This window comes from Protopterus annectens, chromosome 17.part0 (assembly GCF_019279795.1).
Source record: "Protopterus annectens isolate FY-2018-M chromosome 17.part0, PAN1.0, whole genome shotgun sequence".
Classification (NCBI taxonomy): domain Eukaryota; kingdom Metazoa; phylum Chordata; order Ceratodontiformes; family Protopteridae; genus Protopterus; species Protopterus annectens.
The window spans coordinates 415,602,852-415,630,682 of NC_056751.1; the positions used below are offsets into that span (position 1 = coordinate 415,602,852).

At 38.9% G+C, this 27,831-nt stretch overlaps 1 protein-coding gene across 2 annotated transcripts in view; it reads left to right on the plus strand.

The window, feature by feature from the left end:
* MED25 (mediator complex subunit 25) overlaps positions 1–27,831 on the plus strand; it is a 1,733,520-nt gene that overhangs the window by 49,690 nt on the left and 1,655,999 nt on the right. For both annotated transcript variants that reach the window (XM_044059360.1, XM_044059361.1), the window contains exon 2: positions 21,846–22,031. In XM_044059360.1, coding sequence (XP_043915295.1) covers positions 21,892–22,031 — 140 coding nt within the window. In that variant the 5' untranslated portion in view covers positions 21,846–21,891. The remainder of the gene's footprint in view (positions 1–21,845; positions 22,032–27,831) is intronic.

Genomic DNA, 27,831 nt, shown 5'->3' on the forward strand with positions numbered 1-27,831 from the left:
TCCAAACCCTTAGACCAGTTGTGTCCAACCCGCGGCCCTCAGAGCTCTTCCATGCGGCCCGCGACCCGTTAAGTACCCGTTAAGTACCCGTTAAGTACCCGTTAAGAACAGTTAAGTAGTAATTAAACTTTTTTAACGTGTGTTTTCATGTCCGCATCCTTTAGCTTTTGTGCGCATGCGCCACAGTACTTGTTTCCCTTTTTTTTTCATGCCAGCGTCTTTCAGCTGGTCTGCGCATGCGCCAAAGCACCGTCCGGTCGTTTTTTGCGTCGCTAGATATATTCGTGATAAACAGCTTGAAAGAAGAGGATTGTGATCGCGGCGAAGGGGGATTATTATATTTATTAATTTAATACACTGACTACACATCTCCTGTAAGTCGGTAAGTCGCTAAATCTACAGTAACCAGAGTTTGCTACACAGTTTTCATAATGACTTAAAGAAGAGACTGCTACATACTGCAGCTTTATAGACTTAGCTTTCAGAATACTAGCTTGGACCTTCTCTGGGAATAGGGTCTACCTAGTGGACTGAACCAAGTTAGCAAAAGTAAACAAATGCATAAATAATAGGATTTTAAGAATTGCAAAATTCTTTACCGGTCTGTAGTTAAAGATATGTTCAGATGCATTCCTGTACAAAACATTCATTGCACAAAATTATTTAAAGTTAGTATAGCTTTTCGGTGACAACAGTGGGATTATCAAACATACACACACACACACACACACACACATTCAGAAAATCATTCTTCTAGTAGTGCACTGTGAAACTATAGCTGGGCAAGTATATTCTTTAAAAAAGGCATTAGTGTCACAAGCCTGGACAGAACTCTGCTCAGTATCTGTGGACACAGTGTCAGTGGCTGTAGACAGCTACTGGGTACTTTGAGCTATCATTTTTCATAATCAGAAAATTATTAAAGGAAGTTCTTCCAAGCTCCAGCACTAAGTAATATAAGGGTGCACTGTAGGAGTGCCCTGCTGTGCAACACTGCTGTCTGTAATCCACGCCATACAATGATTCAGATATGCAGCTTCATAAAATGAAATGGGATAGCCTCATGAGTATCATCTTTCGTTGAATTTATTATTCATAGTTTGTGGAATTTTGTGAAATAACAATTGCTGCTGGTTTATTGTTTTTGATCTTAACTTTATTTAATGTTTCAGGAAAAGCACCCTAATCTTGTAATTTATTGAATTTCTGTTTCTCTGCTGTGGAGCCTTTCCCAGAAAAAATGGTGTTGCTGGCTTGCAGGACTACTTGGAGGTTAAGCTATAAATATGGGTCATGCTACAAGTTTCTTAACCTTACATTGAGGCAAACAGTATGTATAAGTTTGTTTCAGTTGTGGCAGACCTGGGGCACTTGTTTGGGTTAGGTTTAGTTGTAGGGAGAAGAGTGAATGTGGCTCAGGGCACACAGGTGCTGCTGTGGTCGAGGTATGACACAGCCAGACTGTTCTTGAATTGTTCCACATAATATTTGTGTGTATGTACCCTTAGCACTCTAGCAGAGGCCGGTGCAGGTGGAACACATGAGTTCTGGTAGAGGTATTTTAGTGTTAAGACTTGAATACATTTGAATGGTATATTTATTTGCTTTAATGGTGGGAGCTGAATCATAGCTGTGTATTAACAATGTTTTTTTTCCCTTCTTTCTTGCTTTCTTTATTTCTTCTTTTTTGGATGACTGTGAGTCCTATAAAAAGCAGCAAACCTTAAAATAAATTGAATTTCTAATCATATCTGATGATCAGGGAAGGGACACTTTTGAAAATAATAGTTCTTTTAACTTGTGAATATGACATAGTAAGAGAATTTGAATTAATACACATTTTTCTGAAATAAAAGTACTCTGCAGCCCTAATTAGTGTTATTTTTATTTTGTATAATCCACCACCCTTTCTTTCTAAAAATCATCAGTTTTATCTGGGATTGGGAGGGACAGAGCAACATTCTGAGCCAAGATCATAAATATCCCTGAACATCAGGATCAGTTGAGATGTGTGTCTCTAGTAGACCTTATTTTGTTAATAGCAGTTTTGCAAGATTAATGGAAAAGCTCCTAAAATAAGTTCAGTTTAATTCTAGTTCAGTAAAAATCAGGTCAAATGAAAGTAACTCAAGAGCTGAAGCTAGTTTTTAGGAAATTAATGTCATTAACCATTGAGCTTAAAAAGAGATGCACCATTAATATCATTATGTATTGTATGTGTATGTAAAACAGATGTTAGATTTGCTCTAATTCTAATAGGAATTTGAATTTGTGCATGTCTGAAAAGTTGCATGCCTTTTAGTTAACTGGGCTGATCAAATTCTACTGTCACTAAAGTTTGCTAAACTAATGAATTTATGTAGTCTTATTTGTGTGTGTGAGTGTGTGTGAGTGTGTGTGTGTGTGTGTGTGTGTGTGTGTGGTTTGATGGGAAAGGGTACCTGTTGAATAGTCATTATTCTCACAGCAAATGATAGTTCCTCCTCTATCCTGTAAAAGTGACTTTGAAAAACTTATTTACCATATCATACCCATTTAAGCAATATTGTACCACATTGCTTGTAGTCAGGGATTTTTTTAGCTGCAGCAATATATATATATGTATATTTGAAAGAATTAAACTTTATTAAAGCAATCTGTAAGCTGACATGTTTAAGTCTTGTATAAACACAGTACTGTACATCCACTGAAAGTGCAGTTTTCAGCTAATGAAACAGTACAGCTGTTATAATTTTTAAATATTTTAAAACTCCAGTATCCACTGATGCAAAATGGCTGGTGCATTACAAAGTTTGCAAAACTGGATTACTGGTAGACAGATAAGGCAGTGCATGGATCCTGCACTACCACTGCTGGGCGTTGTGTGTGTGTGCGTGTGCGCACACATACACACACACAAACACAAACACACAAAACGGACTTCACCGCATGCCAAGATTGATTCCAATTAAGTCTCGCACAGAGAGTGCTAAATGTTGTACAGCTGAAAACATTTAGGACCCACATGGTGCTGCACAGTGGCAACGCAAGGAAAAGCATATCCTACCTATCTAATCAGAACTGAGGAAAGCGAACTGTTATTAAATATAACTGGGGGGATGTAATGACAGAATGCTCATCAGAAGCTTAAAGCCTGGCACTATCCACTTGCACTGCTGTGTGTTACTCCACTAAGCAACATTTGAGACTTGAGTTATGCAAGTTAATGAATGGCAGCTGGCAATAGCTGCTGAATATGTTGTTGTTGTTGTGTCTTTTAGGGCGGCTTATCCCGGTTAGGGGTTGCCACAGCGGAACTCCGGTCCGCTAATATAACAACTTAAAAATATTCATTCTTGCTGTATTTGTAGTTCTGATGGCTGCTAACTGTTAGCTATGGCAGCCAATTAGTTTTCAAGTAGTCTACAGGGGGAATCACTGTGCTAGCAGTATTTCTTTTTGTTTTTTTTTTGATTAGCCTGTATACCTGGCATATGGACCATTGAAAAAATTGGTAAACACTGAGCTTCTTTTGTTCAATCAAAAACCTTTTTTTTTTTTTTTTTGCTCTTCAGTTTGTGAGAGACCTTTTTTTTTTTTTTTTTTTTTTTTTTTGGTCCTCACTTGCCCTCAGACCATTTCTGTTGACTCAATGCGGCCCTTGCAACTGAAAAGGTTGGACACCCCTGCCTTAGACCCTTTGGTACAATCTTTTGTTTGATACATTCCATAAGATAACAATTTTCAATATTCAAAGATTTGTATCTGTGCATCAGTCCAGTTAATTTATCTATTTTCAGAGCATAGGGGTCACCATCCATCGGTGCACCTTCCTCTGCCCCATTTAAGTTAATGTTCATGGGATTTTTCAACCATTCAATTAAGTTGAAACTAGCTGAAATAGTGGGAACAGTACCTGAGGCTTTGGAGCCTGTACAGTTTCTCTGGTTACTTCGGACATCACCCAAAACTCGACTCTCATTACGGTTCAAACGCTCATTAGATGTATGTAAAGCCAGGGGTGTATTGGCAGGGTTGAAGTCGCTACCATTCGGTTCCACTTCCTCCATCCGCCCAGGGCTCTGTTCGATGTGATGCCTTTTCCTTTTGTGCTTAGAAAATCCATTTTCGCCTGTCCCTTCGGACATGCCATCACCCTCATTGCTTCTGCTGTTACCAACCAAAACCGAACAAAGTGGAGTAAGGAGTTCAATCAACTCCGTTAACTGTCCGATCAATTTGCGGGACTGTCCCACATCATCCCGGTTCAAAGCTGTGGAACTGCTATCCATGGCAAGCGCCGTAACAAACGAAACCCAAAAAATGCGCTTAATTCGAAAATGCAAAACCAGTAAACCAAACACGGAAGCACTCCTCCAGCTGAACACCAGAACACTTTATTCGACAGCACCAAAAACAAATCCACAGAAAAACGTTAACGCTGTTTTAAAAAAACACACAGTATGCGTTTTCGTCTCCACAAACATGTAAGACTTCATCAGACAAAAGTAAAATCTCTAATTACATATTATATATTCTCATGTGCATTAAATATAAATACTACTTTGGATTTCCCTGAAGAGAAGCCACTGGCCTAGTGGGACTAACCTGGACAACAGAAAAAGTAAGTTAAAAAACTGAATGAAGTAAGACTTGTGCTAGTAGCTCTCCTGTGACAAAGGCAGCTGTGGTAATGACTGCTAACCAAAGAGCGACCAGTACTGCCATACGAGTGCACACTCTTAATGCAGGAAGAACCACTGCCAGATCAAAATCCTGAATCTAGCACCCTGGATGCTGTCAATTCAATATCCTTTAAGGCAAACTCCTCTGAGAAGGTGCTGCACATCTTGCAAAAGGTAAGACCTAACGCAGAAACATTTCCATTTGTCCAAATTGCATTGATTCTCCATGTGTCGTCAACTTTGGAGCATCTTTCCCACAGGGGTGCAAACCTGAATTTCAAGGTGTTTGTGTTTGACCTTATAAAGTTTGATTATGAATGTACAGTTTATTTTTGTTTTTTTATAAGAATAAGGTTATGGTTTCTCAGAGGATTGCCCTTTTTCTGGGGTACAGAGAACTTAATGTTGGTTTTGGGGCATGGGGGTTGAAGCAACCCTTATAAAAATGCTTTAGCAGTGTTATTCTGATTACTGATGTCTAGCTTATTGATGTTTTGTGACGCACTTGAGTACTGGGGATCTCTGAACAGGCACTTAATCAACTGTCTGTCTCTTTCTCCTAACCTACAGACCGAGTGAAGGAATATTGCACCATCTGGATGTACACTAGTAGTGTGGCATTTATTAGTTAGTCAGAGCAGCTGTTTGCTCTGCACTGCTTCTCTGACATAGAGACAGCCTCTAAACAGTTGAAACAGCAGCCTTTGTAACTGCACACTTTGAAAATGTATCATCTCGGAATGTTTTTGAGGCATTTTCTAGACTACAGGGCACATCTCTTTTCAGTCGAGTAGTGCATGGTTTGCTATAGCTGTGTTGCATGGTGTGCACTCATAACCTCCTTCTCCTGGAGGAAGCTAACTGCTTTATTACTCTTTCCATAGAAGAAGACTATTTATTGTACTGACGCAGGTGCTTCAATGAAGACTATAGTTCAGTTCTGAGACTACACAGACATTACAGTACATGCTTGAGTGCTGCTCCTATTTTTCTTCTTCTTTCCTCCCTGGTCAGAAGCCTCTCTTCTCCAGGCAGAGAGTTTGAAAGAGGTAAGGTGTCCACTGCAAGAAAAATGGACAGTATACTCTAGTACTTTACTCAGGAAACCCTCATCATTGGGCCTTCAACAGCACCCTAGGCATAGCACCCCAGGAGGCCTAGATGTAAGGGAAAGCAAGACTGTTTCCAGGAACTCTACAGATTCAGTATAGTGGATATTATTTTTCATCCAAGATGGAGGTGAACTTACTAGTAACACTGTTAGAGAACAGAAACTTGACACTAGCTTCTATTCTGTTTCCAAGTGCTGCCTGATGTTTTAGGCTTGGGGGTGGAATTGAGCTCCATTCTGGGGCCATCATACAATTCTGAAGCATAGATATCCCCTGTAGCTAATTCTGATGGGTAAGGGCTAATGCTGTAGTAGTGACCTTGCTCAAATTTCTAATGTTCACACAAACACACACACACAAAACCCTACTGGGCTCTATTAGACGTTTTTTTTCCCCAGTTCTGGGCCTTGGTCCCCTTGTCATACCCTTTTTTTTTTTTTTTTTTTTTTAACACCCTGATGTTCGCCTTCACCTTATGTTCCTGGAGGCTGCAATCCTGAAGACATTTAGTGGTTCACAGAGGACCATCATTATAATTGGAAGTCTCATAGGGGGTGTCTTTTGTCATGTGCCATGTTAGTGTTTCATGCAGTGCACCAGCCAGGCATTTTCTTTACACTGTTCTGAATACAGCTGATCTCGTAGCATTGTGCCCAGCATTGTGCAGTGTGTACCCTGAAGCTTAAGATTATATATGTATAAAATATACAGTCCATGCCAGTATTTTGTACTGCAGCAGTGGCGGTCTTCCCACAAGTGAAAGTGCATGCCTTCACCTGCATCACCTCTGTCTGTTTCCTCTCTGTCCACATCTGCAAGTTGAACACAGATCTGGAAATGTTCAGCATATTGATCACTTCCACCATAGTCTGGGCTATATGGGTTATGTCCTACTAAGGATATAATAGTCAGACATCTTATAAAACATCAGGGCACCTTCCATGCCCATGCCATCTGTCAGGCTGAGCTGACTATAAAAAGACAAGATTTTGGCACCAAGCCTATAAGTCAAAATGGAAAGGGATGATGATGAAAGGGGGGGGGGTCAAGAAATATGGAGAAACCGGGATTTTGGATGCAGATCCTTAATGAGAATAACAATGACCAAATAAAATATTATATTTGTAAAGTAGCAGAAAGTATTCTAAGAACTAAGCCAGCATGAGAATGAAGAAAGGAGATTTTGCTGATAGGGCTGACTGTAATTGGGGGTACACAGTATAGGTTGGAGGAGGCTGGAATTTACTGGAGAAAACTGGCAAAGGAACCAAGATATTGAGAGCAAATAATTTAAGGGTAAGTTACTAGAAAGGGAATAGGCCAAGAATGCACTTAGACTGCAGGCTCGAGATTGTCTTCTTTATCAAGGATTAATATCTGAGTATAGGCAAAGAGGAATGAATCAGGAAATCCTAAGTGAAAGACCAGCACTGGTAGAATGTTTGTTTTTTTAGCAGAATCAAATAAAAAAAATAAAGCATAATTAGGAGGGCATATAAAATATTGGATGATAACTATATAGGAATCAATTGGGGGAGGTTAGAAAGATGGGGAAGAGAGATTGGATATGCAATTCAGAAACAAACAATGGGAGGATACAAGTGTGGGTCTCAAGTATACAACAAGTCTAGAAGATTTAGGATTTTTGCTTGGAAGTGTTTGCATAAGGTATTTTTATACCATAAGAGGACTCCAAAGAATTTTTCTTCTGGTAGATTTTAAATGTTGGAGGTATGATGGGGGAAGAAAGAGGTAATTAGGAACATATTTTGAGGGAGTATGATGAGTCGGATGACTTTAAAAATTCCCTGCAGACTACTCTGTCAGAAATACTGGGTGAGCAAATTGGTGTAACTAAGGAAGTGATTTTTTGAGTTGTGATATAGAATCCGAATTGCCTAGCTGTAGTAAGACCTTGCTGGGTTTAATTCTGGAAGCTGACAAAAAAAAAAAAGCAATTACTAGAAGCTGGAGGTCAGTCTCAACCAACTGTACTAGAAGCCGTAAATATGGTAACAGAGAGAGAATTGGAAGAGGGATCTTTAAAAAAGGGGTAGGAGCAAATTTCATAGGAAAAAAATGGGAATTTTAGGGACACTACATGCAGAATAATGTTTTGGAGGAGGAATGAGGTTTAAAGGAAGCCAAGAATTGAATAAGCTATGTATTCATTTGATTTATAACGTTTGCAACTGAAAGTAAGTCACTATGGTTTGTTTTCATTTATATAAATGTATGATTGCCCATGTCATAAGCTGTAATTCAATAAAAATATTTCTTTTTTAAAAAAAAAAAAAAAAAAAAAAAGATTTGGGCGCCAAGTCCTTCAGGGCTTTCCTGTAGCCGAAGAGAGCACTCTTCTGTGGGCTTTATAGGAACAACTGTTTGCTTGTACTGTTCCATTACAGGACAGATAAGCTTTCTTTGGGGGAAAGACCTTCCAGATTAGTTATTTTATAGCTAGGCGTTTGCATTGTAACGGAGTGTCACAAGACTTTACTGTACTTTTAAAAACGAAAGGGCATTTTTTTTTCATGTCAGCTTTAAAATAATTGAAAGCCATTTTTTCTGTTGAGAAATTGGCATGCGTTTTACATTTTGGGGGATGTGGCATGTGTTTTACATTTTGGGGGATGGCAAAGTGTATTGTTAACTCATTCACTCCAGTGGAGCTGAGGAAGTTTACAGTGCAACTTCCAATGGGCGAACCTAAGCATTTTCACAGAACCAAATTATGTCCTCACAATTCAAACAAATGTTCATATCGCTGGAACCATAAGGATTACAAAAGTAATATAAATGGCAAACACTTCAGCACATACATAATATTTTTGTAGTGATAGTATTCTTTAGATTCTAGGTTTTAAACTGAATTTTGAGTCACGGTAAACACAGTAACAATCCACTTTGTAATATTTTCTAAACAACTTGTAATATCACAGCAGCCGCTCAAGTTACACACATTGTCAGCAGCGTTTTATTCATCTGGCTGAGGGCTTTCATATGAGGCTAAGGAGTTCTGTCTGTGTTACTTGGTTGTTGAGATGTTTAGAAAAACGTGAAAATTATATATGTATAAATTAATATCAAAGCAGTTCTGCATTAGACAGAGGTCAAATATTAATGCAGTTGACTTTGCTGTTGTGTAAGCTTTAAGATGAAATCTTTTAAAACCTTATACATAACATGGTTTTAGAATTATTGATGCAAATATGAACTAGCAATAATTGACACCTAGAGGCGTCAGTAGTTGAAGTGCATTTTACTGTGTGTGAAAAAGTGACTTCTAAAGGCTTTATATTTTTACTGGCTCTTGCTGCATGTTTTCAACAGGAAAGAGGCACCATTTTTAACTTTACCATTGTACATACTACTGGTTGCATGGACAGTGCTTCTTCCAGTAACAAAAAGAAAAAGTTGAACAAACAGAAGGCTAACAGTTTTCCTCAGCTGCAGGTGGGTGACTGTGCTGTGGCCATTGCTTGCTCCTCAGACAACTTATCCTTTACCCCAGATCCCTCTGGTATAGCACTTACAGCCACTATTGATGGGGGGGGTAGCCGCACCCTCTGTGGAGCAACTGTTGTCAGTCCTGGGAAGAGGGAACAGGGAAGGCTTCCCTGTTTTTAGTCATAATGTGCCCAACTTTGAGGAGGCTCCTGCCATTAATGGTACTGTTGGGCCCCATTTATCCTGTCAAAAAGAAACAGAAAACTAAACACATATCTACTCCTACTCAAATTTCCTTAGGATTAGTTTACTGGGTCTGCCGCAAGGTTTAATTAAGGCTATTGATCCTTCCTATGTATTGTTCTCTGATAAAAGAAAGTTGGATACCTCTTTTCCTGAAGAGTTTCAAAATACTGATTCTGGATAGTAAGATGAAGGGACCGATGCAGAGTTTTCTCCTCCATTTTCTGATTGAGTCTGAGGAGAGTTCAGTTTCTGATTCTCCCTTTGGAAGTTTCTCCTTCTCTGTTACTGTTATCAGAATGTGCCAGTGTTTTCAGTGAGAGAACACTGAGGTTTCTGAGTCCCTCAGAAAATGGGCCTGTGTTCACTTATCTAAAAAAAATGACAGCAAACATCTACTAATTGAACGTTTAACAGCGAAAGTTTAACATTCAGAAAAAGCTTAACAACGAAAAATACTTCATCAAATGGCCATAGTTGGCCAACAACCAGGAAGTATTGCGAGGCATAAGGTAAGAGAAGGGAATTTTTTAAAAAAATTGCCCTATTCCCCACTTAGTGTGATTTTGGAGTTAGTTTATATAAATATATATATATATATATATATATATGGGTTTACTGCTTTTCATTGAATACCACTTATTCGAAAAAGAGCAGTAGACCGCTCAGTTACGCGAAAGTATACTTATTCAAAAGTGCACTTTCGTGAACTCAGCTTCTACGAACAGATTGCACCACAGTGGAGGACAGCAGGAAAACGTGCTATGTCCTCCACTGTGGTGCGGTAGTTATGGACCTTAGGGTTAGGGCGTGGGTCATGGTAAGGGGATAGCCCTACTAGCAATCCCCTTGCCATGGCCCGTGCCCTAACCCTAAGGTCCGTAACTCCTGCACTAAACATCAGTAGTAGCCTGTTCGCTGAAGCGGGTTTCGCGACAGTGCACGTTTGCGTAACCCAGGGTCTACTGTGTGAGTTCGAAGAAGTGTATTTTCGAACTTGTACAGTAGATATATATATATATATATATATAGTTGGTTGTGGGGGGGGTGTAGCCTGCCACCTTGGTTGGTTGCGTTAGTGTTGTTGGCAAGCTATGGCCATTTCTTGTATTATTTTTTGTTGTAAAGCTTTTTCTGAATGTTAAACTTTTGCTGTTTGATTAGTAGCCGTTCACTGTAATGTTTTTTTGATACGCAAACATAGACCCTCAGAAAATAGTATGAGCTGTTACAGAAGGATTTTTCAGAACTGTAGATCAGTGCGTGATGTACCTTTTTAAGAAGCATTCCAGTCAGTGGGCTTGTGCATATAAGTACTGAGCACTTTCAAGCAAGAGTGCCATTTTGCGTGAGCAGCCAGAGTGAAAGCATGTATGAGTGTAGTAGTCACTTCAAGTTTAATGTTCCTGCCATCCATCCTGATGTGTTTGTGTGTAATAAACAACTACAACACCCAAGCCTCATCGTCTTATTCAGATTCACAAGACAAGTAACATGGTGTCAGAAGGGGATCCAGAGTCAAAACCATGAGGCACGCAGTTGGAAATGGAAGAATGTACAGGAATGGATCATCCCTACTGTTCAGACGACTTTGGAACAGGTCAGCAGTGAATTAAAGATACTAAATCTCACTTAAATTATTTTTTTCACAACTAATATAAAAACGAAGCACTCGGAATGCCCAAAACAAATGTCTACTTAAATGAAATGTCCAAAACTGTGACATATTGATAAAAATATTCAAAATAATTATGAAAACTTGTGAAATGCTATCCAAATTGCATAAAATGTATAAAAAAAGGGGGGGTAACCATATTTTTTGCAATGTACTACTTTTTCCCATTAATTAAAGCTATTCAAAGTATCCAAAGTGTACAAAGTGTTGGCAAGTGTATGCAGTATTACAGTGCAGTTATTTTGCAAAGTACAGCCATTTCAAAGAATATTTTGTAAATTACAATCTTTCAAAGAGATTATTGTGCATTTGAATGTTAAGTACCTTGTGTGTGTGCATGTTCATACATAGTTACAAGGGCCAAGATTGCTTTGTGTTTAAACTATAATTTGTTGGCCTGGCAGAAGGATTTTGCAGACCAAGTCCGCTTGTGTTTAATAACAATATTGCAGAAAATTGGAGAGTTTGTGCAAGAGTATGATATTTTCATACAGGCTGCTTTTTCCTGACAGACACACCTACAAAGGTATTTATTCTGCTTAATTTAGCTGGTTCAGAAGCCATTGAAAGAGAGTGTTCATTTTTGTATGCACCTGCTGTGTTTGCTGGGGAGGAGGAAGACCGCCATATTGTGGTACCGGTTAAAACGTGGAAAAAAACTCTCATGCTTAAAACGTAAATTCAGAGAAATGTGCAACCCCCAAACAAATGTTACAATGGAAAGGCACTTACTTTACACTAGAGATCAAAAGCCTGGTGAAACTTTTGCAGCATATATAACCAACTTGAGAAATAAGACTAAAACGTGTAGACTTGGTGATCTGAGTGATGAGTTGATAGATGAGCTTGTGTGTGGTATTAATAAAGATACACTGAGGAAGATTTTGCTTTGAGACAGTGATTTAACATTGAGCAAAGCCAGTGAGATTTGTCGGGTATATATGAGCTTGGAGAAAAGCACACAAATATGCTTACAGATGAGAAAAGCACACACATGGTTTCTTCTAGTGCCAATGTAGATAGTATGCAGCATGAGGTTAAAAGATATAGGCCTAAGGTTTTGGTCACTTCAGTAAAACCCAGAACAGCTTCAGTAAGGCCCAGAGTACACATAGCAAAGCAAAGGGGAGAGTCAGCAAAACCAGTAGCTAGCTTCATGGTCAGCTGTTGTAATTGTGGTGGTAGTCATGAACCTAAGTGAGAAAAGGGCTTAGCTTTTGGTCAGTAGTGCCACTGTTGTAAAAAGGAATAGTTTCAAAAAGTTTCGTAAATCAAATAAGGCACATTCTTTTATTAAGAGAGCATTCAAAGAGGCAAGTTGATCACTTAGAAAGCTGCGGCCATACTTTGTGTTGATGGTGTGTTTTTGCTTGTTGAAACATTCAATGCACTAGATTGTAGGCAAAAAAGTGAAATCTTTTGTACTGTTTGGATTAATGGGAGGCCCTTGGAGCTCAAAGTAGACACTGGTTCAAAGTGCAATGTTATGACAGCAGAAATGTTTACTAGAGTAAGAGCTGGAGAACAACTTGATTTGGCAAAGTGTGCGAAGCTTGTTGCTTATAGTGGAGAATAAATTCAAACCGAAGGCTCCGTAGTGCTTTCATGTTAATTTGCTGGAAACCGCTATGAATTGTGGTTTTGTGTAGTCAAGAGACACACACAGTCTGTCATTATTAGGCCTCAGAGACAGTTTCAAAATGAGACTGCTTTCATTTAATAAAGAAGTCCACCATGTAAGCTTGAACGAGAACAGCTCATGTTTCGCACAAACTATTTTTCATGAGTATGCTGATATTTTTGAAGACAAACTTGGCAAACTCCCAGTTGTGTACTCCATGAAGTTAGACTCTGAGGCAAGCCCAGTTATCAGACCAGCATTGAAAGTTCCTGTAGCTATGCAGCACAGAGTAAAAGCCAAGCTAGACAGAATGGTGCAGTTAGGAGGAATTTGTCCAGTAGAGGAACCGAGTGGGTATCCTCCTCCATGGTAGTAGCTCATAAGAAAAGCTCAAATTATATCAGAATATGTATTGATCCAAGATACTTTAAACAAAACAGTAAAAAGACTTCTTCATCCTATGTGTACAGTCAATGAAGTTGCTGCCCTCATGCCAAATGCCACTGTTTTTTTTGTCTTGGATGCAAAAAGTTTATTTTGGCAAATTTTGCTTGTTTGTAAATCTTCATTGCTAGCCACATTCAGTACACCATTTTGAAGGTACAGATTTCTGAGTATGCCATTTAGAACAAATTCTGCCAGTGAAGTCTTTCAGTATGCGATGGAACAATTTTTTTTCTGGCTATCCATGTGCTGTTGTAGTAGATAATATTCTTGTAGGAGGCAGTGGTGAAGTCGAACATGATAGAAACTTCATGAAAGTTCTGGAAAGAGCTTGTGAAGTGAATCTTAAGCTGAATCCTCAGAAGTGCAAATTCAGGCTACAAGAAGTTACCTATGTGGGTCATTTGTTTACCAGTTCAGGCTTATGACTAGATCTTTCCAAGCAAACATGCCAGCTCCAGACAATGTCCAAGCCTTACAGTGTTTTCTTTGCATGGTCAACTATTTAGGCAAGTTCATTCCGGACCTAAGTGAACTTTCAGCACTGCTTAGAGAGCTGACAGGTAAAGCTGTAACCTGGTCCTGGTCAGAACAACACCAAAGAATATTTGATGTCCTGAAACAGAGAATTGCCAGTACACTTACTTTAAGATACTATGATGTTCACAAACTAGTAACTCTCTTTCCTGTGATGCTTCTAAGTTTGGTCTAGGTGCATTCAGTCTTCTAGAGTGTAGACCAGTAGCCTATGCATCGAGAACTGGTAACCCAAACCAAGATGCAGTATGCCCAGATTGATAAAGAGCTTTTGACAATTGTTTGCATGTTCAAAGTTCCATGATTATAATTATTGCTGACCTATACAGATGGAAACTGAACACCAACCTTTAGTCACTATTTTGAGAAAGCCAGTGTGCACAGCTCATGCTAGACTGCAATGCATAATGCTCAAATTGCAAAAGTACAATTTCAGTCTTGTTCGCACGAAAGGCAAACTTCTTTATCTTGTTGATACTTTATCCTGATCAAACAGAAAAGCCACAGAATACCATGAGAATGAGCAACCTGATTTTGAAGTCATGGAAGTGAGAAATTTTTCTCCTACACGTCTTGATGAGCTTGGAACTCACACAGCTTCAGATCCAATTCTTCAGAAGCTCAGCCTCTTTTTATTAGTTGAGAATGGCCTTCTAAACAATCTTGTTTACCAGTCGATATGTAGCAGTATTTTCCTTACAGAGATTAGATTTTGTCAGACAATGGTATCACCAGGAAAGGTTCAAAAGTGATTATTCTAAAATCCTTGCAACAAGAGTATTTTAAGATCTTGCATCGTGGCCACCCAGGAACTGATTCTACTAAAAGGACGAGAGATCTACTATTTTGGGCTTCTGTTTCAAAAGGTATTGAGTAGGAGATTTCTTCTTATTCAGTTTGTAATAGTACAAAGTCGCATCAACAAAATGAACCACTTCAGTTAAGCCAGATTCCTGAGCTACCTTGGTCGACAGTAGCCACAGATATTTATTTTTTATTTATTTATTTATTTTACATTTGTTAACCGGGATGGTCCGACTGGATACAAGTCCTTTTTCAGCGGAGGCCCGGGGAGAAAAGCTCCAACAGAGTTACATTGATAATTAGGTACAGTAAATGAGCTGAAAGAACTTAACAAAAACATAGGCTATTTACATACAAGTACAAGACTGCCATTACTATTTCTGAGATTACTACAAATGTAACATTAATAACATATTAGCAAGGACGGTAGGCAGTATAATGACATAGAGTTAGACAGGATACATATTCAATTATCACAGTATACAAAGTACTTATCATCTTAGCTAGTTGTTTATGTTTTAGTTAATGGCACAGAGCTAGTCTGGGTTTGAGCAAGGACATAGCCAGTGTGACTTGAAGTGGAGTTTTAGACTATTTTTGAATTGACTTAGAGAAGTTGCAAGCGTGATGTTATTTGGGAGAGAGTTCCATATTTTACCAGTGGTGTTGGCAAATAGCGCGTCACCACCTAGGTTGAGAGATTTAGTTGTTTGGACAAGGAGTCTGTTTGCTGAGCGAAGGCAGCTTAGATTGGAGTAGGGAGTCATTAAGTTTTTTAGTGCTGGGGTATTCTCAGGTTGTTTAAGGATTTTGAAGGCCACTGTGAGTTGGGACTGGTGAAGAAGGTGTGGGAATTCTATCCATCCAAGCTTTTTCAGGTTAGTACAGTGGTGTGTTCTGTGATATCTTCGAGTGGAATGGTCAGCATTACTTGGTGTTAGACTCTTATTCAAATTGGTTTGAGATTGACCTACTTCCTAACCTAATGGCCAATACAGTCATTACTAAATTGAAGAGACATTTTTCTGTTCATGGTAGTCCATACAGAGTCATTTTTGCCGGCAGTTCAAAATATTTGCTTAAGCATGGAACTTTGTTCATATTACGAGTAGCTCTGAATACCTGCAGTCAAATGGCTTGGCTGAACATGCAAAACAACTTTTAGAGAGATCCAAATGTGACAGTACTGATGTTTTTCTAAACTTGCTTAATCTCAGAAACATTCCTCACAATAATCAACTTGGTTCACCTGGCCAGAGACTTGCGTCGAGACAAACCAAAACCACATTACCAATCAGTAGCAATTTGTTGGTTCCCTGTGCCAAAAACAACAAAGCTGTGAAGGCCCAACTCCTGAAAAAGTGTTTGTCCCAGAAGTCCTACTGTGATAAGCCCATTAAAAGAAGGGGAGATGGTGAGGATGCAGCAACAAAAGGTTTTGACCGGATTGGACTCTTAAAGTGTGTCAAGAACCAAGATTGTACATTGTGGAATCGCAGGGAATGGAATTTAGGAGGAATCTGAAGCATTTACTACTGGTGTCCAAGCCAGTGTTACAGTATCTTGCCTGTAGTAAAGACTCTCATTCTCAGAGTGACTTATCTAATGTTCCTGTTCCAGAGGACATTCAGTCAGCTGCCCTTGTTCATGAGAATATTCCTGAAAGTCCTGAAGCAGAATATTCCCCAGTAACTGTCCCTGTTGCTAAACACAGTCCTAACTATTACATTATAAGATCAGGTTACATTCCAGACCTCATTTAAGGTACACGGCAACCTGGACATGAATGTTTTATTATTGTTTGTATAATTTGCATACCTATTCAAATGTCATTGCCAATGTGAGACAGATTAGTAAAGCGGGAGGATGTGTGTGAGATGCATCTTTAAGAAGCATTCCAGTCAGTGGGCACACGTGCATGTAAGTACTGGGCATGTGCAAGCAAGAGTGCCATTCTGAGTGAGCAGCTAGAGTGAAAGCATGTACGAGTGTAGTAGTCAGTCAGTTTGTTTTAAGTTTAATGTTCCTGCCATACATCCTGATGTGTTTCTTTGTAATAAATTACTTAAACGAACACCCAAGCCTCATCGTCTTATTCAGATACACAAGATGAGTGACAAGAACCTTCACCATTCCTACAGTTCTATCAGCTTTGGAGGATGTGTCACTTCCTGCATTTTTTCCTGATAGTCTGTTACCCCTAAAAAGGTAGAGTGTATAAATTTCCTCAGTCTTTTCAGTTCTTATACACTCTTCACAAACATGACTTAGCACCTATAGCTTTAGTTAACCAAGTGTTTAGCAGTAGTAGGATTAATTTTAATCCTTCTGTTTCCATTAAGGATGGGAAGATTATTAAGTATGGGAAAAAGTGTATGCTTCTGCAGCTTTGATTTTTCATAAGTTTGAATTGCCGAGCTCATCTGTTAAAGTTTATTCTGACCTAATTGTGAAAGTATGAGGAATGTTTTGTTTGCAGTTTTTTCTTGTGAGGAAAATCTGCTTTAAATAATTTAGCTGCTTCCATTGTTTAAATCGCTACTTATTGTTTACAATATGTGTATGATTCAGTGGATACTTCTCCAGGGCAATGTCCACGGATTGTGGTGTTTTGCATGACTGTGTTTTCAGAACCTGTTATGAGATTTTAAATTTTCATTTAGATTTTTTTGGCTTCTCTTCTGAAGAGGTCATCAAGAAGTGAGATGAAAGAGGGTAAGTTTAATTCAGGGAATCGGAAAGAATTTTCATTTCTCCTTTTCCAAATTTTCTAAAGGATTCTATAAGCAATCATCTAATTTTGACAAAAAACAAAATCTCCGCAAAATGCTGAAAAATAGACATTTAAGAAGAAATATCGGGGGATTAAAAAAAGAATTCACCCCTTCCAAAAGCAGAATGACTATTTAAGGGACCTTGTTCTCCCTTTGGCAGTCTTTTTTTTTCCCTTCCCGAAAGTCTGACTCTCTACTTTTCTGTCTTTGGGAACATTCTCAAAGGGGTTCCGAAGGTCATTTATATAGGTTACAGATGGCAGTGGGAGGACATCTGTCCTTTCCAGGGGCAATTCCTCATCCACCAGGACAGGTTTGTTTATTTCCCCTGTCCTTCAACACGTGCTCTCCCATGGAGTGATACAACCTGCTCCTCTTTCCCAGGTTTGGAAAGGTTTTTAGTGCAAAGAAAGAAGATGCTTGGAGACCAGTTCTGGATCTTTCCTGCCAAAACCTTTTTATGATAGTGCCCAAGTTCAAAATGCTATCACTTCACAACCCGTAATCTCTTCTTCCCCATTTAAGTTTCATGATAGTACTGGATTTAAGATATTTGTCACATCTGTATTCATCCAGAGTTTAGGCATTTCTTAAGGTTTTCTGTTTGTGGATCACATTATCAGGTCTGTACCTTACCTTTTGACAAACTGTATATCTCTAATTATAGCCGATTGCAGGCTGGTGGGGGTATCCACATTTTCCATATTTAGACTACTTATTTGTCTTGGCAGAGTCTTTTTCAAAGTGTCAGGAATCTTTGTCTTGAGTGGAAGATCTTTTACAGAAGCTTGGATTTCAAGGGAACAGTCAAAATATTTTTTGACTCTTACTGTGGGCTGTTTCTGGGGTGTCCGCTAGACACCTCAGTTCAAAGAATTTTTCTTCAATAGGTAAAATAGATCTATATATAGATCTGTTCCTAAGATTTTCCACTCTGACTTCGGTACTATGAGGGAATACCTCAGGATACCCCTAGCAAGATTCTACATTAGAAAGATGCAGTTGTATCTGAAGAATCTTTGGTCTCAACACCAACATCCATTGTCTTTACAAATCCTAGTGCTGGGTTTGTCAGAAAATAAATCTATCAGCAGATTTCCCTAAATCCATTCTCCCATTTTCCCTCCTTGCTCCAGAGCAGTCAGTCACCGCAAACACCTCAGACTTTGCTTGGGGAGCAGTGTGCAAGGAGTGTGGGACACCAAGGACATATGCAGGCACAGAAGTATAAAAGAGATGCATGCCCTTGATCAAGGCATTCTACTTTCTGAATCATCTTTGTTCTCTGGGACCTCTTCAAGTTGTTACAGACAATACCACAGTCATGCAGTACATAATCAAACAGGGGGAAGCTGGTTGTACCCCCTTTGCAGTCTAGTCATGGTAGCTTGGGATATAGCTTCACGCAGTCTCACTTTACTAGCATCTTAAATTCGGAAAGAGCAAAATTATGTGGTAAACGAGCTGAGCAGTACAAGGGCAGACCTTGACAAATGGAAACTAAGTTCATAAGTAAATACCAAGCAGTCAGTCTGCAGACTATTACATGCCTAGCTAGTGTCCAGAGGTCAGAATTTAACTCTGTACCTTTTGCCAGTGAAGTAAAGATTGGATCAAGGGGTCTTCCAGGATTTAATCCATCTGTGTGAAATTCGTCAAGTAGACCTATCCTGTTTTGAAGAATCGTCTGTCCAGACTCTGTTCAAGGATTCCATGTCAGAAGGCCTGGAAGACAGATGTCTTTTCTTTTCTTTGGACAGAAATGTTCCTGTTTGCTTTTCCACCGATATACATGGCATTTCAGAAGATTCAGAAGGAATCCTCAAAGATCTCTGTGGTGACTTCCTTTTGGTCCAGGCAGCAGTGTTTCTCCCTTCTTTTGGAAATGGCCAGGGACAATTACTCCACACTTCCTCACAGACTAGATCTACTCACACAAGTTCATGGATGTTTGTTACTCTCCACCTCCAGTTAATTTCAGCAGACTGCCCAGATGATAGGGTTTTAATTCCCTTCCTGCACCTGATTAATGAGGATGTGCAGCAGGTACTTATGGAGGCAAAACCTGCTATTAGAAGATCATATATTAGCAAATGGAAAAGATTTTCTAGTTGGTGCCAACAATATAGCCAATACTAATTCAGGGTCAGTTGTTCTCTGGTTCTACAATATTTGTGTCAGTCATTTTCTTACTCCTCCATCATGGTTCATTTACCAGCCATTTAAGCTTGTTTGTCCACTGAGTCTCTCCTTTAAATGCATTCTCATGTTAAAATGTTTAAGGGGTTTTGCATAAGAGGCCCCAAGGAAATTGGTGGCTCCTTCTTGGGATTGGTTAACCTGGCTGACTTGATGTTCTTAACCTGGAGGACAATTTTACTGATTGCTCTGACCTCTGCAGGAAGGGTATTTGAGTTGTAAGGTGTTATGGTAAGTCAACCATAACTCATTTTTCACAGAGACATATTTTCTTTGAGAACTAATCCTACTTTTATGCCTAAAGTCTTATCCGTTTTTACTTCAAGACAGATTGCCCATCTCCCCATTTTCTTTCCTGAACCTAAGAATGGTGGAGAAAAGGTAACTCCATACATTGTTTCTCTACAGACAACTGGGTTACCATCTTGACAGAAGTAAATCTTTCAGATCTTCTAATCAGTTGTTTGTTGCTTGTGTAGATAAGACCAGACCACCTGTGTCAAAACAGTCTATGTCCAAATGGTTTTCTAAAGCTGTCACCTTTTGTTTGTACTCAACAAAGCAAAACTATTTCAGGTAGGATTAAGGCCCACTTTACCAGGGCCTCTGCGTCATCTATGGCTATTTGGAAAAGTTTGGATTCTTGAAATATTCTAGAATCAGCAACTTGACCTAATGCACATACTTTTACAGACCACTGTAAGCTTGATTCCTTCTCTAGTGCTAGTTGAGGCTTTGCCATTCTCCAGGGTCCCTTCTTCTACCTCCTAATGTGTTAAACTGGGTCTATATTTGTTCGCCGAAATTTGCACCTTTTCTTCGACACACATTCAGCGAAAATCACTTCCACGATTCCCTGAATTTTCCAAAGGCAATGAAGTAGTTGGCCAACTGCACAACTTTGCCTTTTTCCTCACTGTAGTGCGATCTTGGAGTTGGTATGTATAGTTGGGGGGTACTTGGGTGGGTTTGATTTAGTTACTTGTGGGTTCCTTTGTGCTGCGGGGTAATTGTTTCATTGCCCTTGGGAAAATTCAGTGAGTCACGGAAGTGATTATCGCTGAATATGTTTCGACAAAGAGGTGTTCGCTGAAGATCAGTTTCAGTGAACTAATGTAGACCCGTTAGACTATGGGGATCTACCTAATAAAACTACCGCAGCAGTGAACAATGTGATGAACATAGTGCAGTTGTGTAAGTAAACTTACCATGGTAGATGGTAGGATGCTCACTGCCGCAGTAGCTGCTCCCTCCCTCCTTTGTCCTTTTTTGTTTTGCATGTGTTTATGCCAGGGTGTGGACATTTATTTTTTGTTGTTTCTAGTATTGTCCTTTCTGGGTTTAGCCTTCCTTTCCTCTCTCTATTGGCATGAAAGCTCTGAAGAGCTTAGTCCGCTAAAGGTTTGGAAGCTGTAGGGGTGTAATATCCTAGGAAGAATTATGACCCACATTGCTAAGACTACTGCAGCAGTGATCACTGGAACATCTACTGTTTTATGGTAAGTTTACTAACACAATTGTACTTTGAAGTTAAGTTTTCATTCAAATCTACTATCGGGCATATATTGCTAGTAATGTTGAATTGTAAATTAAGGGTATATTGACTACAGGAAGAGGCGATGTGTGTGTGAAATACACATCTTTTTCAGTGCCACATAGCTATCTAACAGCAAGTAGTTACAGAAGAATCTTGCTAACAAGGAAGTACACACAGAAAATTACATGTCAAGAGGGCGCCTTCTGTGCAGAGTCTGCATGTACTCCCCGTGTTTGCATGGGTTTCTTCCAGGTGCTCTGATTTCCCCCATATTCAAATGACATGCAGTAGGCAGATTGGACACTAAATTGGTCATAGCTCTGTGTGTGTGTGTGTGTGTGTGTGTGTGTAAGATCTGCCGTGGCAGGGTTAAACTCTTAAAAGTGACATCCCGACCTAGTGCAAAAATGGGAAAAACGGAGCTGTGGATGGATGGATCTTCATAATTATTTTGGTTTTAGAAATTGATTGCTTCCAGTATTGTTTTTGGTACAGCTGTCATTTAAAAATGCATATCCATGCAGCTACTGTCAAACCTGGTCTCATTAATAAAACTGCTTGAAAGAAAAAAATTTTGGTTGTAGACCTCTCGTGTTAAAATACCTTAATTTTTGAAAATCATGCCGTTGAGGTTCTGTACTAAAGTAGAGAGTAGTTGTGTCAAAAGCTAAAAGGTTTACAAAGAATTTCTAGCTTGACATTATTTTTCATTTGCTTTTATCTGATATTTCTCTGAAGTAGTATGACCTTAGTCTAACGTTAATGTTGGTTTCTTTATTTTCCAGCTTCATGTAAGCCACCTAAGGAGTGGCAGTAGCCTCTCCTCTAAAGATGGTGGCTACATCTCTTGATACTTCCATGCAGATAAGTAGCACCATGGTTGCAGATGTGGTCTTTGTTATTGAAGGCACAGCCAATCTGGGGCCATATTTTGAGTCCTTGAGAGAACACTACCTTCTGCCAGCTATTGAGTAAGTAAAACTTCAGTCTTTGCATTTCTGAAGCAGAATTTCATGCAGAACTTTGTGGCTTTCTAGCTTTTACCAGATTCAGTACTCTTCCACTGGTACTATAAAGAGAAAACAGTACTATTGAAACGTGTTGATTTGATACTGCCCAGTTTTTAACAAGTTGATTTGGTACAGCCTAAAGAAAAGAGTAATTTTGTTGATGTGGTACTGTTGACCTCTGGCTGCTGAAACCAGGCATTAGGACCACCAAGAATGTAAGCGTACCAGGCTGCTATTGCCATCCCTCCAGTCCTATAATGCATTGCTGCTTCCTGCCTTTTCAGTTCTGTTTTGTCATGAAAGTTTGTGTACATATAATGGATCAGACTACCTTTGTCTAGTTTCTCCCAGTGAGTCATGAGTAAAAATCGTAATGGTAAGGGGATGTTCCTTTTACTAGTAGTTAGGAATGTTGTTTTAGTTGCTATACATGGATTTTCATTTTTTTTGTTCATCTTTTGCTGTTATTTTGTAATTTAGACCTGTTTTCAGGCAATGTACTTCATAGCTTTATTGATGGCTTCCATTTTCAGCAGGTATGCATGCTGCAAAAAGACCTTTCCACACCCCCAAGCTAAATGTCCAGATCTCTCCTTTGCTTTTTTGCCAAGAATGACACATACTAACTTCTTTCTGTTTCACAACATTATTGCATTTAACAGATTTTAAAGACTTTAGGCTGCTTAATGTTTCAACAGCTCTTGAGGCTAGAACAGTAGCCACGTGACTCTTCCACTTCTAGAAAAAGATTCTGTAGATGAGGGTACCTCTGCTTTTCAAGTGGGAAAAAAAGATGTCTGACTTGAAGTTAGCCACACAGAAATTTGTGTGAACAGAGTACTGGTTTTACCACCTGCTTTTGTCATGGGCACTGGATTTCCTTATGCTTTCTTCTCCTCTCCTCCAGGTTCTACTACACCCAATGTGTTTTTTTCGGTTCCCCTTCACAAAGTCGAACAGCCACAATCTCGAAATGTATATGGTGGAGACCATATGCACGAAATTGTGGAAGCTCGACTGTGTGAATGGGGAACGACATACAGCGCAGAATGGGAGATTCCATTTCTGCACTGTAGTGCGATCTCTGAGTTGGAATAAATAAGCGGGTGGTGTGGGGTGTGCCCCTGCAGAAACACTTTTTTGTGTTATGTTCTTTATTTTATAGTTCCCTTTCACGAAGTCGAGCTTCAGAAATTCGAGCATATGGTGTCAGCCATATGCATTTCGAGTTTCTGAATGTTCGACTTTGTGAAGGGGAACCGTTATTTTTCATACACAGTTTCATTTTTGTTTTACAGGAGTTGTAGTCTGTTTTCCACCTGGAAGCCATTCCATGATTTTTGACTTCCTGGCCCAAATTATTCTCTCTTACTCAGACTGCACCCAGGCTTCTCCAGCCTCCTTCATTATGTTAACCATCTAGTCTTTACCCTGAAGGTGGACAGACTTCTTGGAGACCCCCCAAGTCTGTACTGAAAAGTTCTGCAGAGTCGGTCTGTTAAAGACATTTGGAGTCTTTTTAGCAGTAAGGAGGAGACCCCAGTCAGGACATGAAAGGAGTGAAACAGCAAAGGAAGAAAGAATGATGTAGCTGTGTCTACTGAGAAACATCTCTAATGAATGGCCTTAAATTTTACAGAGTGATTGTAATTCAAGTACTTAATTGCTTAATGTTTCAAGAAAGGAGGCCATACTTGTTAGAACTGTGTTTACAAATGACTAGTTTCATTCTCAGCCAATTTAGAAGACCGGAAACATTTAAGCAAAAAAAGCAATTCTATACATTATTAACAGCAAAACATGATTGTAATAGTATGCGGATTAGTAGTACACAACATTTACAATAAGGTCAAAACAAGCCGAGTAATATGGCATTCGTAGTGTAATGAAATTAAAAATACAGAAGGTCACATAGATAATGAAGTCAGTATAAGTATAGATGTGTGTGAGAAACGAGGCAAAGAATGCGTTGAATGAAGAAAAATTGGAAATTGAAAATGTGAAAGAACATAGATGTTCAAGGTAACTGAAACTATTGAAACTATTGAAGAGTAAGAGAATGTTCATAAGTGTAATGATGTGGAGCAGCATACTTAGATGTATAAAATTGGCCTATGAACAATGCGATGTGTATGGTGATTAGCAATTTTGTTCACAGTAACAGAAATTAATAATGACTGGAAAACCAAGAATAATAATAGTGGATTTGACTGGAAATCCAAGAATAATAATAGTGGATTTGAGCATTAGACAATATGGCTGCTAACTCTTTATGCCAACATAAATATTTGAAAAAATAAGTTTTTGAATATAAAATATCGATCCTTATTAATGTGGTGGTACGGCGGTAGCATTGTTGCCTCACAGCAAGAGGTTCTCCCGTTCAATTCTCGGCTGGGCTTGGGAGTGCCTTCTGTGTGGAGTCTGCATGTCCTCCCGCGGTTGGGTAGCGTTTGAAAGACATGCGTGCGTAAATGGGTGTGCCTTCATTGAAGGTTGAGCGTCGAGCTGGCACCTTGGCGTTTCGTAAAAAAAATCTACTGCCAATCATTAGCTGACCGGAGTTACGCTATGACGACCCCTTACCAGGAAAAGCCGAAAGACAAACAACAAATAATAGCATGTTTTAATAGCATGTTTTAATTGTGATGAAAGAGGTAAAAAAGTGTGTGAGGATGTGAAATCCCACAAGAACAATGAGTTAATTTCATTTGAAGGTAAGAAAGAGATTTTACGTATAAGACAATTATGGTAATAACAGTAATTCATTTTGTAATGCATTGTAAAGGGTTAAAGAAGATAAATAGGTTCATTATAGTTACCAACACAAAACAGCCACCCAGACCACAGTAGCTCGAACAAGAACCAAACAAGTGACTGCCAAATGTCAAAATCTGTTGCACAAATCCACACCAAAGTCCAGAAAACACAGGTTTATTGCAACGAACATAAACCACACAGGTTGAGCGCTTTCATCCACACTAAGGCAGATTTCATCAGAACCAATTAGCATAGTTAGCTAGGTGTGTTTATAAAGCTACTTTGGCACCAAAGATCAATTAACTTCCTATGTATCAATCACTCACATTTTGCAAACAAATATTTTACAAATAAATATTGCCTATTATGCATTATTAAAAAATGTTTTTCTAAAAAGCATAAATGTAAATGTCCTATACACATATATACTTAGTAGATAATCCATACAGTTACAATACAAATATATGAATAAAATCATAAAAATATATACATAAAAATATACAAGTATACTGTATAAATGTAAATTGTAAGTTGTCATAAATTTATCTAAACAGTATCTAAAAAATGTTAACCCCTTTCCAAAAGCAGATAAGGTTTGATACTAATGCTTTCATTCAAACCCGGCCACGAAGTGGCATCACATAAAATCTGCCACTTAGTTTCTAAACACGACAAACCAATCTTCCAGTTACCCCCATGTGCATTAACCTCAATTTGGTCAATAATTTTGAAGGTAAAACTATGTTCTGGGCCCTTTTCGCTGATATGTTTACTTAATGCATTTTTTGGGTCAACTTTGTTGATTTTATACATATGTTCATATATGCGGGTCTTAAGCTTCCTTTCCGTCTTGCCAATGTAGTAAGCCGGGCAACAGGAACAAGAAGCTAAATACACCACCCGCATAGAATTGCAATTTCCTTTCTTACCATGGCATACAGTTTTGTTGTAATTTCCCAGTTTAGTAATCCTGTTACTGTTTATATATTGACAATATTTACATCTTCCACACTTATTAGTATGTTGATCGTCCCTGTCATGTTTATTCAACTTCCCACCTTCAATAATTCTCTTTAAATTTTCTGAGGTTTTAAATACACAGACAGGGTGTCTCCCTAATATTGTGGAAGTATTGTCGTTACTTGAAAAAACATCCCAATGTCTTCTTAGAATTTCCTTGACTAAGTTGGAATATGGGCTAAACATTATCACACACACGTTCCTTCTAGGACTTGAGGTCTCCCTAGTGGTGTCACCAACAAAGTTGCCCCCTAACAGGGGAATATACCTATTGCCCCATAATCCAATCACATATCTGGTAACGTCCTCCACCAAAGTAGCTGGATATCCCCTGGCCAAAAACATCCCTGCAACTATTTCCATTTGATTTTCCATATCTTGTCTTGTAGAGCACATCCTCGCTACTCTAATGCATTGCCCCTTAAGGACATTTTTAAAAATGTGTGGAGGATGGTTACTACCAAACTGTAAGTAATCGTTGGAGAAGGTTGTTTTCCTATAAATTTTAGACCTGAATCCCTCATCAGAATTACTGATGTAGGTGTCCAAATACGGAATTCCATACTTCTCCATTTTATACGTGAATCTTAAAAAATCCGTAGTGCCATTTAAATAGGAAATAAAACAGGGAATGTCCTCTCCAGGACCTTTCCAGATAATAAACAGGTCATCTAGGAACCGTGTGTATAATGCAATATGTTTGGAAAATTGGCTAGATAATACAAATAGCTCTTCCCACTCAAGCATGACAAGGTTTGCAAAAATGGGAGCACACGATGCTCCCATGGCTACTCCCCTTGTTTGTTTAAAGTACTCACCCTCAAACTGAATATAGTTGTTTGTGAGAACCAAACCCATCATGCTAAGTATCAAACATATTTTATCCCATGTTAAATTGGAATGTTTCCTCAAACTGCTTTCAAAATATTCCAGTCCAGTGGTGTAAGGAATGCATGAAAACAAGTCCTGAACATCAATAGTCAGGAATATCAAATCTGAAGACCATATGTCATGTTTTAACTTGCCCAAAAAATGCCAAGAGTCTTTAGTTAGATGTGCAACATTAGAATAAACATGTTTGCACCAGTGGTCAATAGCTACCCCTATGTTAAATGTTTTTGATTTTGATCCTGATATGATGGGTCTAAAGGGGGGGTGGTTTAAGTTTTTGTGTATTTTCGGTATACCGACTATTTTTGCCATCACAGGGTACTCGGTTCTAATAAATTCATATTCCTCATTCGTGATACGGTTGTCAAGTAGGTATTCCTCAATAATCAAATCTATCCTGTGATATCCTATATTGATCTGATTCAGGGAGATCTGTTCGTAATTACCTGAGTTAAACAGGATGTCTTGGATAGCTTGAATATAGGTTTCCGAATCATATATCACCAAACCTCCCCCTTTATCGGGCTTCATTATCCTAATGTCTCTATTGGCCACTATCTGTTCCAAGCAAGCTCTCTCTCCACTTGTAAGATTGTCAGTGAATAATGTACCGTACCAAGGGTCTCTCCGTATGTGTCCACACAGGTGGTATATATCCTTACATACCATCCTCTCGTAGTTATTGACTTCTGCATTACAAACAGGAATGTATGCACTTTTCCTAACCAATTTATTGTTGAGATTGTCACTAGATGTATCTTTAAATTGAAGGGCTAACTGAAGTCTCCTACAGTATAGTTTCACTTCCTTGATGACATCCACTACTTTAAATCTGGCCATTGGAATGAATTTCATGCCTTTGCTAAACAAAGAAAAGAAGTCCTGACCTATATAGAAATCTGTAAAGTTATATACTTTAAAACCAGAGAAGGAATGGGTGACTACCTTGCTGACAACACTAGTCTCTACCTCCAATGGGTGATTGTCAATGTCTGCTGTATCACTCACTTCCACACTCTTATTCTTGTCAGCTTCAGTTAAGATATTCCCACTCATTTTGTCACACATCCCCCCACTCTCATAAGTGTCT